This window comes from Littorina saxatilis, linkage group LG12, assembly GCF_037325665.1.
Source record: "Littorina saxatilis isolate snail1 linkage group LG12, US_GU_Lsax_2.0, whole genome shotgun sequence".
NCBI lineage: Eukaryota > Metazoa > Mollusca > Gastropoda > Littorinimorpha > Littorinidae > Littorina > Littorina saxatilis.
Genome location: NC_090256.1, coordinates 3,739,079 through 3,756,313, shown reverse-complemented (window position 1 = coordinate 3,756,313; position 17,235 = coordinate 3,739,079). Strand labels below are relative to the sequence as shown.

The window sequence follows — 17,235 nt, the reverse complement described above, 5'->3', positions numbered from 1 at the left end:
CAACACTGTCTGACCGCCCAACTCGCGGTGTGATCACAAGCAACCTCGTTCAAGTGCATACCTCTTCCATTGTTCCTTTATCGTACTCTCACAACCACCCTGGCATAAACGCTTTCCATGTAAATGCTCGTTCCTGCAGGCCGAAAACACACATCATTCGTGACCTAATTATTGACGATCACATTGATCTTGCAATTATCACGGAGTCTTGGCTGTGCGAGAAAGGTGATGAGGCTACTATCAAAGACATGACCCCTTCCACTCATACGACTCAGTCCTTTCCTAGAACGGACAGAAGAGGGGGCGGGATATGTATCATTCACGCCACTCACCTTACCAACAACCTGTTTTTCAAGCGACTACAGTTTCTCTCTTTCGAAGCTGTTGAAATGCACTACTCCCATCAACAGTCATCTTTGTTTTTTGTATGCATCTACCGTCCTCCCCCCAGCAAAAAGAACGGTTTGAAAGACACGGATTTCTTGAACGAACTCCCAGACCTTCTTGAAATGTACCACACAAAGAAACACTTGTTTGTTGGTGATTTTAATTGTCACTTCGACGCACAGGCAAACAGTTCAGTGAACCGAGTAAAGACATTTCTGAAGGACTATAGTCTTGTTCAGCTGATCAATGAACCCACACATACAGATGGTCACACTCTTGACTGGCTTGTTGTGCGTGAGGCCGACAATCCAACAAGCTCATTTTCTGTGAGAGACTGTCAGATATCCGACCACTCAGCTCTTTTCTTCAACATCAGCATTCAGAAGCCCAAGCCTGCAGTAAGAACGGTCACGTCACGAAACCTGAAGAAGATGAACGTGGACAAGTTCAGGGAAGACGTGAGGGTGTTTGCTGCCTCCACTGCTGCCGACACGCCAGACACAGACCTCTTGATGGTCTTCAACACCTGTCTACGTCAGCTGATGGACAGCCACGCCCCCCTTGTCACCAGGCAAGTCACTGATCGTCCCTCAGCCCCATGGATGTCCGAAGATATAAAGGACCACAAACGGCTCGTACGCAAGTGGGAGAGGTTATGGAGAACGTCAGGCCTGACAGTTCACCGTCAGATTTATCGTCAACAGCTTGACGACATCAAAGCTCTCCACACCAGTGCCAAGCAGGAATACTATACATCCCGCCTCGCTGAGTGCAAAGACACCAAGGCTCTGTTTTCTGTAACAGATGAGCTATTCGCGAAGAAGAAAGCCACTGCCCTCCCTAAATTGATTCCCCCATCAGAACTCCCCGAGACTTTCAGCAATTTCTTTGACCAGAAGATCTCTGACATTCGCAAAGGTCTCGACTCATCCAAAACACAAATGTCCTTCGCCGCATTTTCAGGGACCCCCCTTACACGGTTTAGCCCTGTTTCTGAGAAGTTTGTTTTTGAACTTATTTCAAAATGTGCTCCAAAATCCTGCACACTTGACCCCATTCCCACGTCACTCATGAAAACTTGCCTGGATTTCCTTGTTCCTGTTGTAACGAGAATCTTAAACCTTTCTCTTCAGTCTGGGTCTGTGCCTGCACAGTTTAAAGAGGCAGTCATAACACCACTTCTAAAAAAGCCAGGCCTTGACACGGAGTGCTTAAAGAACTATAGACCCATTTCAAACTTACCCTTTCTGACCAAGCTGTTAGAAAAGTGTGTGCTAGCGCAGCTCCAAGAACATCTGCTGAGTAATGATCTTTTGGACGTCCATCAGTCCGCATACAAGAAAAATCATAGCACAGAAACCGCTCTTCTTTACGTAACTGACAAGCTGCTGACCAGTGCTGACAACAAGGAAGTGTCTGTGCTCGCACTCTTGGACCTCTCGGCGGCATTTGACACCATCGACCACGACGTCCTCCTAAAGAGACTACAGTTCACGTTTGGAATTGCCGACAAAGCCTTCCAGTGGTTCGTGTCATATCTCTCTGAACGCTTTCAAAGAGTACAAATAGGTCAAAAAGAATCATCCCCTGTTCCCCTGAAGCATGGAGTACCTCAGGGCTCTGTTCTAGGCCCGGTTCTGTTTACACTATATACACAGGACCTATCTGACGTCATCTCGAGGCATGGCTGCGAACACCACAAGTATGCCGACGACACCCAAATAGAGGATTCTGCTCCCCCCAGTGATTTTCCAAAAGTGGTTAAAAACACTGAGCGCTGCATTGAGTCAGTTAAAGACTGGATGATAGACAATAAACTCAAGCTGAATGACTCAAAAACTGAGGTGATGCTGTCAGGCTCAAGGCATGCTTTAAATCAGATTGACTGTACTTCCCTGACAATAGGCGACACTCAGATTGTTTCCCAAACCGCTGTTAAGGACCTAGGCGTGTACCTGGACTCTGCTCTGACAATGCAAAAACACATTAGTTTTGTTTGTAAATGTGCCTTTTTTGAGTTGCGCAAGATTTCCTCTGTCAGATCATTCCTGACACTCCAAGCCACTGTTCAACTTGTCTCCTCTCTGATCCTGAGTCGACTTGACTACTGCAACTCATTGCTTGCCGGCCTCCCCACTGAAGAACTTGATCGCTTACAGAGAGTCCAGAACAGTGCTGCAAGGCTCATTCTGCAGAAGTCTAAGAAAGACCATGTCACTCCCCTACTTACCACCCTTCACTGGCTTCCTATGAAGTACAGAATCGAGTACAAGCTCGCCCTGTTAGGGTACCGCTGTTTTGAGAAATCACTCCCCCCCTATTTGTCCCATTCCCTCAGTATCTACGAGCCATCCCGTTCTCTCAGATCCTCCTCTGAAAAACTCCTTCGCATCCCCAAAACCAGGACCAAGACCTTTGGTGAAAGAACCTTTAGGTACCAGATTCCGACCGTCTGGAACTCGCTTCCAAGTTCTATCCGTGACTCCAGCAGCCTTTCCTCCTTCAAAACCCAACTCAAAACATACCTGTTTCGTAAAGCCTTTGCTTAGCCTGAGTAGACTCTCCACAACTCTATTCTGTTTTGGAACTCTCTACCCTGTATGTGCTTTATGGTCTCTTTGTCAATGGTATCTTTGTGTGTGCGCGTGCGTGCGTGCGTGTGTGCGTGTGTGTGTGTGTGTGTGTGTGTGTGTGTGTGTGTGTGTGTACTTTTAACATTGTACGCTAAGTTTTGCTTAGTGCTTGGGTTCTTGGTGTTATGTCTCAGTTAAATGTATGCTTTGTATGCTTGTTGATTTGTGCTAGTTTATTCTATAATGAATTTGTAAAGCGCCTGGAGCCAATTGATGGGACTCGCGCTATAGAAAAGTTATTTATTATTATTATTATTATTATTGAAAGGTATTTATGCAGAGAAAAAACAACAGTTTGGGAGTTTGAACAAAATGTGTGTACGATAATCACCACTCTCACATTTGTTTGTCCCGGGGGCCCAAGAGGAACAGATTTATTTAGGGCCTTTTAAATAATACAAGTATCAAACTGTGCATAAAAAATAGTGTCAATTTGAATTATTAAAAAGTTATTTATTGACAGAGCTATAGATCCGAGATGTACAGCTCTGAAAACAAGGGGCTGAACATTCACCAAAAACAAATGAGGATGTCCCAGTTGAGAGTGGCGTAAAACTATTTGCCGATGTGCAAGTGTCGGGGTGTTTTGATATCCACTTTGTCGTTTTCTCTCTTTGTGTTACTGTGTTGTTGTTGTTATTATGTCACTATATAGTACTCAGTTATGCTCTTGCTGGTAAATAAAAGGCTATGGCTTTACAAAATGGGCGGTTTCAAAAGACTTTGTGTGTGCTGTATATCTGGTTTGCCGAACTTGAGCTGAAGCTTTTTCTGGGAATAATTGAGAAAGCTACAGTATGGAGTGTTCCGTTTGCATTGCACATCACATTTCTATTTTTGAAGCAGCAAATGCCCTTGGAAGATCACCAGGAAAGTTAATGAGTTGTCTCTCTTTGGCTCAGTGAAGGGCATTTACTGATTTAGATATCAAGTTCACTTTATGAAGTGCACTGTTCATAATCATTTTAAAGAGAGATAGCAGAACTGCTTGATTTTATTGTTGCTTGCACTTAGCTGCGTTTTGCATGGCAGATTTCAAACTTGAACAGAGTATGAATTGGATCATGCAGTGAAAATCGGACAAAACTTTTGTACTTCAAAATCCTTGGTCTTTTGCTATTCCTTCTTCTTTTTAATTGAGGGAACGTGTTGTTTGGATGAAGATTCAACCTCAATGACAATGTGATTGATAACAATGTGAAATTATGCTTTGAAATATTCAAAAAAGAACAATGTTTGGACTGAATATCAAACAAACAGGAAATGTTATGTTCGAGTAATAACAACACACGTTTATTGTGTTACATTGGAGTAAAAACATCACAGTTTCATTTTAAATGTGCAACCAGTGCTTGTTGATAATTTTATAGGAGAAATACAAATGAAAATATATGTTTTCTACTAGAGAAACTGCACTAGCATCACAATCAGAGAGGTTTAAAACACATCAATATAAGAACTCTGAATTTACTCCTCAACTATTAAACCGAACAGGGAAAGAAATCACAGTTATTTAAAGTGAACGTTATTACTATCAACACAGAACTAGAAAACACAGCACCCTCTCTCTCTCTCTCTCTCTCTCTCTCTCTCTCTCTCTCTCTCTCTCTCTCTCTCTCTCTCTCTCTCTCTCTCTCTCTCTCTCTCTCTCTCTCTCTCTCTCTCTTTACCATTGCACTTTTTTGTTAAAGTACCGTAATTAGTGTAACTCTAGATCTTCCAAATAAATTCAGTTCCGGACATGTTCAAAACTTATAAGAGGAAAACAAAAACTCTAGAACATTCTACTAGTACTACATGTACTGTCATTGTCAATGGAAAAACAACACAGAAACAAACTTTGAGAATTTTCCTCACCATCCATTTTCGACATGAACATGAAGCGCTTATACTATTGCCAGAACACCCAAAAACAAAGTGGTCGCAAGATCAGTGTGTTTCCTAGCATACCAGAACAGTACAGTGCACACCTAGCATCCAATTCCATACTCCGTCTTCTATGTGAACACATTTCTAAGTTTGGTACGCCTGGAAGAAACAAGCATAAGTTTGCGCTGCGGACTCTGAAGACCCATCTTGATGTGCAATGGTGTGTGTGGCTCCACCACATCCCATACGTATGGATTTGGAACCTTCAGCTTCAGCAAACTGGCTGCCTCAATGTGTCCTGAAACCAAGGTCCTCATATATACAGTGTCACAGTTGGAACAAGCTTTGCTGGTAAGTAGCATATTGCCATTTGCAATCAACACCTAGCTAGTAACTAAGGTGGGCCCCCCCATCCCCGTTTAAGGAGCTCCACCCCCCCTTTTAAGCGCTTTTGTTAATTCTTTGTTAAGATTTTTGTGTTGATACGTTCTACAAATTGACCTCCATTTCAAGACTCCTTCACTTTCAAGACCTCATTTTCTCAGAAAGTTTGAAGTCTTAAAAAGGGGGTTCCCCTGCACATAAATTATAGAAAGTTTGAAGTCTTAAAAAGGGGGTTCCCCTGCACATAAATTATAGAAAGTTTGAAGTCTTAAAAAGGGGGTTCCCCTGCACATAAATTATAGAAAGTTTGAAGTCTTAAAAAGGGGGTTCCCCTGCACATAAATTATAGAAAGTTTGAAGTCTTAAAAAGGGGGTTCCCCTGCACATAAATTATAGAAAGACGTGTATCATTCCTTGCATGCACAAACTGCTTACCACAAAGCACATCCAGTGCCCAAACAATTGACTGAATCAATTAATAATAATAATAATAATAATAAATGAGCATTTATATAGCGCAACAGCATAACTTTACAATTATGCTCTTTGCGCTTGACACATTTAAAATTAAAACACAGTTATACAAGCATTTACATCTAGATTCATAGTCAGCAACGCTTAATTAAAAGCATTCACCATCAAACATACATTACAAAAGATTCTTCCACTAACTAAGTAATAAAAATTTGAATAAAATAGGTAGTGAAAACAAGGAAATACCAGCTGAATACAACATGTTATCAACAATACTGAAAACAGCCCTAGATGTTTATATACATTATCACCAAAACAACAAATGCACTACATGTAGCCTACTGATGGACTGAGAAAACAAAATCAGGGGTTGTATTTCTTGAAGAGGTGCGTTTTAAGTGCTCGTTTGAATGCTTGGGGTGACTGAGAGTGGCGGATGTGAAAGGGGAGAGAATTCCATTGTGTGGGTGCGCAGAAAGTAAAAGTGCGTTGTCCATAGGTTTTGGTTTTGGTGTGTGGAATGGTGAGGATGCGACAGTCAGAAGAGGCACGGAGTTGTCTTGCTGGAGAATAGACGGTGAGGAGTTCAGAGAAGTAAGCAGGAGACGAGCCAGAAAAGAAGTTAAAGCAGAGGGTGGACAGTTTGTAGTCAATGCGGGCTTGAATAGGTAACCAGTGCAGTGTGTGAAGAAGTGGTGTTGCGTGATCTCGTTTTCGTGCTTTCAGAATGAGGCGTGCTGCCGAGTTTTGGACTTTTTGTAGTTTATGCAGGAGGTAGTCTACAGAGGACAGCCAGAGAGAAGAGAGTTGCAGTAGTCAAGTTTAGAAAGAACAAAGGCACAGACAAGAGTGTTAGTTGTTTGAGAGGAGAGTGTGTGGCGAATGGTGCTGATCTTACGAAGCTCAAAATAAGCTGCTCTACAGACTAAAGATATATGTTTGTTAAGGGTCATGTCAGATGAAAGGGTGAATCCAAGGTTTCTAGCTGATGGTGAGAAAAGAATGTCGGTGTTGCCTATTTGAACAGAAACAGGTTGGGGAGAGGGAAATGTAGTGTTCTTCTTTTTGCACAGTAAGACTTCAGTCTTATCATCATTCAGCTTAAGTTTGTTATCGACCATCCAAGATTTAACATCCGTGATGCATGTCTGAATGGTCTGAATTGGATATTTTATGAGCTATTGTACAACACAAGCAAAAACATGCAGAAACAAAGAACAACAGATCAAATGAACAAGCAAATGATTGAACATACATCGGCTGAACGCACGACTAACAAAATACATGTATGCCAGTGATGTAATAATAATCGACTCTGAAAATCTCTCTCTCTCTCTCGCTCTCGCTTTATGAATTACACAAATATGTTCTTTATTATATGTATTATGTGGAATTTATGTTGCGATTTTCCATCATCATCATCAACATCATCATCATTATCATCATCACTTGATCATCATCATCATCATTTACACCATATAATCATTATTAGCATTAGTGTAAACGTTGATATCGTGTGAATTTTACCGTCGATCACTTTACATGTGTAACCTCAATTAACATGTTGTATGTTTCGCTTTCGATTTGTATGTTGCTTACTTTGTTATTTTGTTGTTTATGTTTATTTGCTTGTTTGCTTACTTGTCGATTGTTTGCTGGTTCGTTCGTTTACTTTGTTTATTTGTCATGTTGCTTTACTTGTTTATCATTTATTAGACATTTGCATTAGAAGTAAGGACCGGTTGTAAGAAAAGGCGTCGCCTTAAACCTCTATCCTTGAAAAATAAAGTTCCATCATCATCATCATCATCATCATCACTCTCTCTCTCTCTCTCTCTCTCTCTCTCTCTCTCTCTCTCTCTCTCTCTCTCTCTCTCTCTCTCTCTCTCTCTCTCTCTCTCTCTCTCTCTCTCTGTCTCTCTCTCTGTCTCTCTCTCTCTCTCATGTGTGTGTGTGTGTGTGTGCATATCTAAGAATGCATGCATGCGCATGTCTGTGTAACATGTGTGGGAGTGTTTCAGCAGTTATGTGTCAGGTTTTTTCTCTCGTTTATTTCGTGTTTCGTTAGAGATGTGAAAAGAATCAAAGCAGAAAAGAAACGGATTTTTCATTATAACTTTTTACCTGCACAAACTGCGCTGTCAATGGGAAAAACACCAGCGTTGTTGGCGATATAGGGATCAGCGCCTAAATTTAAAAATACATGTATGTCATGTTAGTATTTTGGATGGAAAATAGCTCCCCCCCCCCCCCCCCCCCCCCCCTCTCTTTCTCTCTTCTGTGCACGGGTGATACTGTTTTTACTGTAAAGCATTTACTGAGCATCAAATGGATGTCACACATATATATGCAGCTTTCTAACCTAGCTAATATGACCCTATCATAACCATATCACTACCGGCACGGTTGGCCTAGTGGTAAGGCGTCCGCCCCGTGATCGGGAGGTCGTGGGTTCGAACCCCGGCCGGGTCATACCTAAGACTTTAAAATTGGCAATCTAGTGGCTGCTCCGCCTGGCGTCTGGCATTATGGGGTTAGTGCTAGGACTGGTTGGTCCGGTGTCAGAATAATGTGACTGGGTGAGACGTGAAGCCTGTGCTGCGACTTCTGTCTTGTGTGTGGCGCACGTTATATGTCAAAGCAGCACCGCCCTGATATGGCCCTTTGTGGTCGGCTGGGCATTAAGCAAACAAACAAACAAACCATATCACTGTCAGGCAACATGTTGGTTTTCTGGATTTGTTGTTGTTATCACCCCGCCCCTTATGAATGGGTAAAACTTGCCCAAATAAGGCAACCCGTTTTGTGTTCTTACCTTCAAGTAACAAATACTGGATGACTCTGATGTTCCCCATGCTGGCAGCCCTATGTAATGGAGTGTATCCTCGTCTGTTCTGCTTGTTAACGTTGCAGCCTGAAACAAAACAAAAAATAGATTGTCGATCAGAGCATAAAATTGCTATGAACTTCGATCAACTGATAAAATAATTATGGGCTATTTAGGAGCTGATTAGAATCTTGGAGGGATGTAATAGGGGTAAGGGCCGGGATCAGTCGCTCCTTCGGTTTAATGAGTTGAGACGACATGTTCAATTTAAATTAATAGAAAAATAAAGCTTCATTTTACACCGACCAGTACAAAGTACACGCACATGTATGCATGTATCCCGACTCCGATTCAACCTCTCTCCATCATGGCTATAATGTGTTCCATCTAGGCATACTAGCTTTTTTTATTTACATGATTTAGTGCAAATATTTCACCTCCATCAATCAATCAATCAATATGAGGCTTATATCGCGCGTATTCCGTGGGTACAGTTCTAAGCGCAGGGATTTATTTTATTTTTTTAATTATATATTCAAGGCGCAGGGATTTATTTATGCCGTGTGAGATGGATTTTTTTTTACACAATACATCACGCATTCACATCAGCCAGCAGATCGCAGCCATTTCGGCGCATATCCTACTTTTTCACGGCCTATTATTCCAAGTCACACGGGTATTTTGGTGGACATTTTTAAATCTTTGCCTATACAATTTTGCCAGGAAAGACCCTTTTGTCAATCGTGGGATCTTTAACATGCACACCCTAATGTAGTGTACATGAAGGGACCTCGGTTTTTCGTCTCATCCGAAAGACTAGCACTTGAACCCACCACCTAGGTTAGGAAAGGGGGGAGAAAATTGCTAACGCCCTGACCCAGGGTCGAACTCGCAACCTCTCGCTTCCGAGCGCAAGTGCGTTACCACTCGGCCACCCATCTGAGTTCTGATTATCATCCATGGCTAAAATGTACGTATCTAGGCATAATGGTTTTTTTATGATCTATAGTTTTAAGTCTCACCAATGGATGATTGAGTAAACAACCGTTTCAGTAAAAAGTTGTTATCTCTCTCTCTCCCCTCTCAGTCGATCACTTGATATTTGTTTGCTTATCGTAGTACTTTACGATAAGTCGTTTTGTGTTCAGAATCATGTAACTTCTTTGTAGCTGTCTTCCACCGCTGGCGCCTGACCGACTACCCCGCCGGCCGCGCCTCCCTCATGGTCCTTCAATCTCTCTCTCTCTCTCTCTCTCTCTCTCTCTCTCTCTCTCTCTCTCTCTCTCTCTCTCTCTCTCTCTCTCTCTCTCTCTCTCTCTCTCTCTCTCTCTCTCTCTCTCTCTCTCTCTCTCATCCGACCCTTTCACATTCAGTCCCCACAACCTATCACCCTCCTTAAACACAGAATTATCATCAAGTATCATTTTCAGCCCGAGACAACCGTCAACACATTCCTGCTTTGATGAGAGATCGAAGGGCATCAGTGCTGGGCTCAGCAGAGTGCAGAACAGCGTAGGTGGCCAGATACAAGGCTGAGTCCCCCTCTCTTGTTTCTGTATGCACGTTGGCTCCTGTTTTTAAACAGACACAAGAAATAAGACCTGTATGCACGCACGTGCACACCCGGAAGAGCACGACACTCAAACACACGTGTGTACATGTAGAGGAAGGTTCCTAATATGGACCACTTTTTGTTTCTTGCTGATAACAATACAATACAATACAATACAATACAATAAACTTTATTAATCTCTAAAAGAGAAATTGCATTGCTGAGCTTTTGTGTCCGTAATAAAACATACATAAAACATTCAAAAATAAACATTTGTTCTTTGTCATTCATACATTCTTGTGTTCTTATACATTTCTTCAATTCATGCATCATTATTCTATCATAATTATGTACATACATTTATTCTCTTTTAACAGTCTGTCTTCAAACGCATCTCAGAGAGGAAGGCTAGAGATTTGTGTTGTGCCATAGGTAAAATCATGTGCTTGCGCCCTTGCGCCTAATAAGGACCAGTGAAGAGGCCTTCACGAATCACTGTAAAAAAAAACCTATACCCCCTATACTTCTAAGAATCTTTTGTAATGTATGTTTGATGGTATATGCTTTTAATTAAGCGTTGTTGACTATGAATGTAGATGTAAATGCTTGTATAACTGTGTTTTAATTTTAAATGTGTCAAGCGCAAAGAGCATAATTGTAAAGTTATGATGTTGCGCTATATAAATGCTCATTTATTATTATATTATTATTATTATTATTACTTCAAAACAACAGGATACAACTTAGTGTGCAAGTCAGACTAATTTAAATATGCTTTAGATTTATCTGTTTCGGGTTGATGAGAACGTTATTTGAAGCACAACAGGAAACAGAAGCTTATCAAAAACAGAGTGAAAATAAATTCAATGAAGACTATTTGATATGATTATATTTTTTAAATCTAGAGGGCTAGTTATACGTTATTTTCAGCAAGCTTCTTAATGAATTAATGAAAATAGCCTTTAGCTTTTATTTTCTTCGATTTGTTGAAGGTGGTCCATATTAGGTAACACACACGTACTTTGCGATTTTGCTATTATTTTTTTTTTTGCAGTAGAAACTTGTGGTCGACACTGCTAAAATATAACAAATACAGTCTTAGCTGTCATATAAGGCAATTTTTGTGTGATAACAGCTTTGTCTGTGGACAGAAACGAGTCCGTTTTAGGCGTAAATTTAGAGTGAACGTTGCCAAAAGCAAAAATGAGAAAAAGCCTAATGGTTTTGAGGTTTGTGTTTCTGTAACTGTTTTGACATGTGCAAGTTATCCAGAGAGGGTGAATACAGCGAATGAAATTGTTTTGAGCGTTCTAGCGCCGTAAGTTTGTCAGAACATAAGGTGATCCATATTAGGCAGTGGTCCATATTAGGCAAGTCTTTCCCAAATCAAGCGGGGGAGGGGGTAAGGCGGTGCTGTGGCTCACCTTCGATCTTAAGCTCCATCATCCTGTGCTTACCCCCCGCGGGTTAGGGGGAGTCCCATATTGGTTGGGACGAGAAAGAATTTACCCGATGCTCCCCAGAAGAGGCGACTAACGGATTCTGTTTCTCCTTTTACCCTTGTTAAGTGTTTCTTGTATAGAATATAGTCAATTTTTGTAAAGATTTTAGTCAAGCAGTATGTAAGAAATGTTAGGTCGAGTCCTTTGTACTGGAAACTTGCATTCTCCCAGTAAGGTAAATATTGTACTACGTTGCAAGCCCCTGGAGCAAATTTTTGATTAGTGCTTTTGTGAACAAGAAACAATTGACAAGTGGCTCTATCCCATCTCCCCCCTTCCCCCGTCGCGATATAACCTTCGTGGTTGAAAACGACGTAAAACACCAAATAAAGAAAGAATCCTGTGCTTCAGTTTTTTTTTAGTTTCCCTCGTGGTATGGGGTCGGCCTGCTATTGCGCGGGGCCGCTATTGCGCGGGGCCGCTATTGCGCGAATCTTTAGGTTAGGGTTAGGGTTAGGGTTAGATTCGTGCAATAGCGGCCCCGCGCAATAGCGGCCCAGCCCCCGTGGTATTACTCATACAGGTCTACAAGGCGTGGCTGGACTTTCTTTGTCTTTTTAAGATTGTTTTCCTTCTTCCACACAAAAGACATTCCACACCCACCCACCCCCCCCCCCCCCCCCCCCCCCTTTCCCACACACCCCCAAACAAACACAGAAAGGGACGGGGGGTAGCGCCCCAACGGCACCCCCGGTTCCACCGCCCTTGTCGATAGTATTCAATCCCTGATTCAGCTCATGAATACTAACCCGCCTTCAACATGTGCTCGATAAGGTTCGGCACACCACTCAGGCAAGCACACTGGAAAAAAAAGAAGAATTAATTAAACGATCTCAGTTTCCGAATGACGAAACATTATTATCTAAGTTAGCGATGATAGTACTGACCTGTTCTGACGCGATTTTAGCAGTGTGTATGAGAAAATCAATCACGACTTATCACTTGTAGTATTTCATTTATACACTGTTTTTAATAGTTAAAAGAGAATCGAACAAGCCATTCAAATAATAGAGGGTTTCGAGAGCTTTGATGCACCAGTCACACAATCACATGCACACTGAGAGAAGAGATCAATGAACATGTTGAATGACATAATCATCTGAAAGCAGATCTCGAGGTGAATAGTTCTCAGTCACTTGTGTCTGAAAGGGATATTGGCAATACCAGCCGTAGTTATGTTCCAAACATTAAAAAAATATGGCTGAAAAACGTATGGCTTACGATATACGCTACCACATGACATTTGTACTCTTTTCTTTTTAAGTCCAGTGAGATTCGAACAAGCTCAGATATCAAGCAGCAGTTTGAATGAAAAAGACTACGGACATAACAACAGCATGGGGAGACATTTTATGAGAAGTATTAGGTTACCTGAGATTGCGGATTCGATGATTATTTTCCTAGCCACAGAAAATTATCTTTCAACATTTCTCTGCCTGCGCAATCTTAATATTCTTAAAGTTTACTCCGCCTTTCAAAAGCGTTTAAGAACACACACAGATGTTTCTCTCACACTTCAGAACTAAACACTTTCAGTCTTCGAAATCCTGTTACTCACAGCCTCTGTTTACTTACCAAGAAGAACGTGAGTCCCGAAGGCGACACTTTTTCATTGAAATCGAGTTCCCGTTTCTTCAGCTGTTCAATGATCGTCTCAGTGCAGCCTGGAAGGTATGCTTTCTAAATATGGAAAGGCAAGAAGGAAATAAACATGACCCATCAAACAAATCTACCATTTCCAAAACAAACCTTTCTAAACCTCACCTCCCTGGACTGGGGAAATGGTCTTACGCCGAGAATTCCTTCCTTCAACCTTCACATTCAATGTGACAACTGTTTTACGTTGTATGAAGATGTGTGCGTGCATCGGGCTCCGATTGTTTATATGTCAGTGTGTGTGTGTGTTCGTGTTCGTGTGTGTGTTTGTCCGTCCGTCTGAACAAACATCCGTGCATTGCGCGTGTGTGGTGTCTGCTTTACCTTCATGAGTTGTAGCAGTTTTTGTTTCGAAATGTTGCTGTCCGCTTCGTTTCGTCTTGTAATTCTTCTGCCTGTGAACACAGACAGGCATACAGATACGAATGCTTGTAAAAGCTAATAGTAACTATATATGTACGATAAACTCCACCACACAAACGCATAGCAAATTCCACATACTACTCTTCAGTTTTGTGAAAGTTTACTTCGTTGGTACTGAAATCCAAGCATGCATGTTTCAGACTGTGCCTTGGTAGATAAGATTACATTATCCTGAAGTTTATTTAGTAAGGGAATGTGGACCGAGTTTTTGTTTCATCATGTGCTGATCCGATAATTCGAATGTTTTCTGGTGAAGAAGAAGTGTATAACAGAGTTACAATGTTATTTTCTCAGAACAGGAGGTGCATGTTCATGTTAGGAACAGGTCCAAATAATAATAATGGGCCCTTCATCTATATTTGAAATGCTACATGCTCTGCAGCTCACGAAGGTCTAAAACAAGAAATAGTAAGAGGAAGGACAGCGTCCACGAAGAACAACCTGTAACGATCAAATCGGTATTATTAATTAAACAGGACATGAAAGAAACACGCACACACACACACACACACACACACACACACACACACACACACACACACACACACACACAGAGTGAGAGCCTGAGAGAGAGACAATGACAATTGAATTCTTTATTTTATGAGGGTTACAGAATAAGCATAGGTATGCTTTTTTTGCATCTGGTCCTCGCCCTAAAGAGGGACTTATCTACTATTAAAACTACAACTAAAAACTCAATACATTAATACATAAAAAAAGTTTTAGCCAGAGAGAGAGCGAGAGCATATAGACTGACTGTCTTGTTGACTTACAAATACTCCAAAAACCCGTTGCAGTAAGAAAGCACACAGCTCCAGCAGCCACAAAAACTGAAAGTTCCTTGACGTTGGCCAACTTCGCTACATCAAACACCTCCGACAGTTCGATCGCAGTGACCTTTTCTTTGACTAATGATACAGCATCTTCAAACAAATAAGAAATAACTTGGTGTTAAATAAAAGCACGTGAATGACTGCAGTGGCAACTGACATGTCTCCGTGCTACAGCACAGAAACAGATAATTTTACTGGTACTTGCATAGGCCTACTCAGAGATCATAGAGAAATTACATGAAACTACAACACACAATGTTACAAATTGATTCTGTCAGCAGATTGTGTAAATTCATTTTTATCAGACATAAGAGTTCCCTCTGCCATACTAGCTGATTACTGAACCTGACCGTGTGAAAAGAAATCGGTGCCAGACGTGACACTGATACCGTATACATTGGTACTATATATATATACTATCGAACGAAGACATGTATTACATTGATAGTAGATCGAGTATCTATACTTTACCTTGATAGCTTATCAAAGAACTTGTATTCACAAAATGCTGCAAGATTTCAAAGGTAGAGGCGCTAAAGCTAGAAACCGTAACATTTGCAAAGGGTGACATTGCTGCAGCAGACGACACCGTTTTGTGTCGCCTACATCATCAATGAAATAAATATTGCTGCAAAGTTTACAGTTACCACATTTTCCTGCCTTACACTTCCTTTTGTTCATTAATCATCATTTCAAGACTGAACATTTAATAGCGTTTTGTTTACATATGAAGATATTCATACTAGTAATTATGAATTTTGAAAATGTTGTAAGCGATTTTCAAAGTATTTCGCGGAATCTTTTTTGGATAAGTGCTTGCACAGGCACTTGTTTCTAATCGATGTATCGTGCTACAGTCTCTCACATCGATATCATGATATATACAGAGGAATTCGTCCTGATTCTCTACTGAGTCACTCTTTCAGTAGCGCATTACGCATGTATTATGCGGAGCTCGGTAACACTAGACCGCAAAGCCATCGGGGTTCTTTAGCCGTGTTGGATCCTCGATGACTGAGGACGTTTTTCGATCGCGATCGCACCCATAGATCCTGTTTAGCTACAATATCTCTGGTCGTACCATATTCTGTCATATATCCATCCACTTTCATCTTGATAGACTTGTCTGCCGGTCAGCCTGGAAAGTTATAAAAACATGCGAACAATTCAGAGACCATCCCACCGCTGAACAATGTTCTCTCTCTCTCTTTCTCTCTCTCTCTCTCCGTTTAGTTATGCACTTTATTTCCAGGATGTTGTGCAATACGAATAAATGCGAATAATTACGTGCATATATACTTTAATGTGTGGCATCTCGGTTTGCATTCGCGCACCGGCAGTGCGTGTCTCACGTCACTGTTTGTGTGTGCGTACCTGTTTGTCAGTCTGGCTGTCTGTAGGCTACAGTGTACTGTACTGGATGTGTAGCCTATGTCTGTGAGCCAAGTTGTGTGTAAGGGGGACGGGGTTGGGTGGGTCGACAGACAGACAGACAGACAGACAGACAGACTGAATCAATGACTCATACCATCATCAGACAGCAAGCAGCTCAAATAGTAACAGGCCCATCTCTATAAACCTAAACGGCGGTTACCGACCGCATAACGCTTGAAGTGTGTACGCAGAGCGGGAATCGGCAAAAAGACTGCACTTCACATTAGCTTAGCCAACAAAAGACTTAAAAGGAACGACATATTAGCTCCCGTCAAGTACCTTCTTCACACAAAAGATATCCTTGGTCCGATTCTGCCTTTATACATTTAGGCCTAGCCTACTGTACGCTCAGTGCATCGTATAGTGCATTGGCATGCGTCTCTATCCCGTTAAATTGATTTAAATGAGGGCTTGGCAAACATCAGCTTGTCCGGACATCGACACGCCAAGTAGTTTTGTTCAAATAAATTTGAGATGGTGGCATGTGAAATGGGTGTTCTCGTCGTTTGAGATGCTGACTTGCGTTCATTTTTCTCTCTCCTTTTTTTGTGATGAGGGTGCATGCATACGGAAAGATAAAACTGAACTTGCCCCACTTTTTGTTAAACACTTATTCTAACATACTTTCCCTGACCTTGAACTTTTAACTTTTTCAGGCTACAGTTTCACACATAATTATGAGCGTGAACGTAGGCCTGTACACTTTTACCTGTGGTATTTTTTTCGCTCGGTCAGTACCCATTTTCTTCCTAGTTGAGAAAGATTAAAGGCACATTCTTTGTGAACAGTTCGGTTCACCGTCTCAGATCTGGCCGCCATGCTTTTATAGGATGATATTAAGACAACTTGCGTGGTCACATACAAAAAATGAACAGCCTAGACTGATGCTCTGTCTGCAGAGGGGGAATCCGTTTTTTATGAATTAAGTTTGTAAATGCAACCAGTGGCTTTAAAGAAAGTCATTAAAACAAATCCCTCTGTGCACAGTGAGCCATCCAGACTGTTGGTGTATGGTGTGTGACAATGGCCACTGGAGTGGAGGGCTGGTCTTATCCCTGCTGTTGGTGTATGGTGTGTGACAATGGCCACTGGAGGGCTGGTCTTATCCCTGCTGTTGGTGTATGGTATGTGACAATGGCCACTGGAGGGCTGGTCTTATCCCTGCTGTTGGTGTATGGTATGTGACAATGGCCACTCAAGTGGAGGGCTGGTCTTATCCCTGCTGTTGGTGTATGGTATGTGACAATGGCCACTGGAGGGC

The 17,235-nt window shown here is 41.7% G+C and overlaps 1 protein-coding gene across 3 annotated transcripts; it reads right to left on the bottom strand.

Moving 5' to 3' along the window:
* Positions 1–4,650: 4,650 nt before the first annotated feature.
* On the bottom strand, positions 4,651–15,782 carry LOC138981084 (sex-determining protein fem-1-like). Of its 3 annotated transcripts, none has more exons than XM_070353915.1 (9): positions 15,622–15,782; positions 14,481–14,630; positions 13,609–13,679; positions 13,204–13,308; positions 12,378–12,429; positions 10,032–10,145; positions 8,563–8,664; positions 7,872–7,934; positions 4,651–5,187 (listed from the first exon to the last, which is right to left on the bottom strand). In XM_070353915.1, the coding sequence occupies exons 1-9, from the start codon at positions 15,650–15,652 to the stop codon at positions 5,018–5,020; spliced, it is 858 nt and encodes a 285-aa protein (XP_070210016.1). In that variant the 5' UTR covers positions 15,653–15,782; the 3' UTR covers positions 4,651–5,017. The 3 variants fall into 3 exon arrangements, with proteins under 3 accessions (XP_070210016.1, XP_070210014.1, XP_070210015.1); XM_070353913.1 differs by lacking the exon at positions 15,622–15,782 and adding an exon at positions 15,012–15,192; XM_070353914.1 differs by lacking the exons at positions 7,872–7,934; positions 15,622–15,782 and adding an exon at positions 15,012–15,201.
* Positions 15,783–17,235: the final 1,453 nt, after the last annotated feature.

Excerpts from the sequence above, each read along its gene's own strand:
- LOC138981084 (XM_070353913.1), bottom strand. The coding sequence starts at position 15,111 with ATGTCACCCTTTGCAAATGTTACGGTTTCTAGCTTTAGCGCCTCTACC. Across the intron at positions 13,680-14,480 it reads AACGGGTTTTTGGAGTATTT|GCAGAAGAATTACAAGACGA; the intron begins GTAAGTCAACAA and ends CTGTGTTCACAG. Across the intron at positions 12,430-13,203 it reads CGGGACTCACGTTCTTCTTG|TGTGCTTGCCTGAGTGGTGT; the intron begins GTAAGTAAACAG and ends TTTTTTTTCCAG.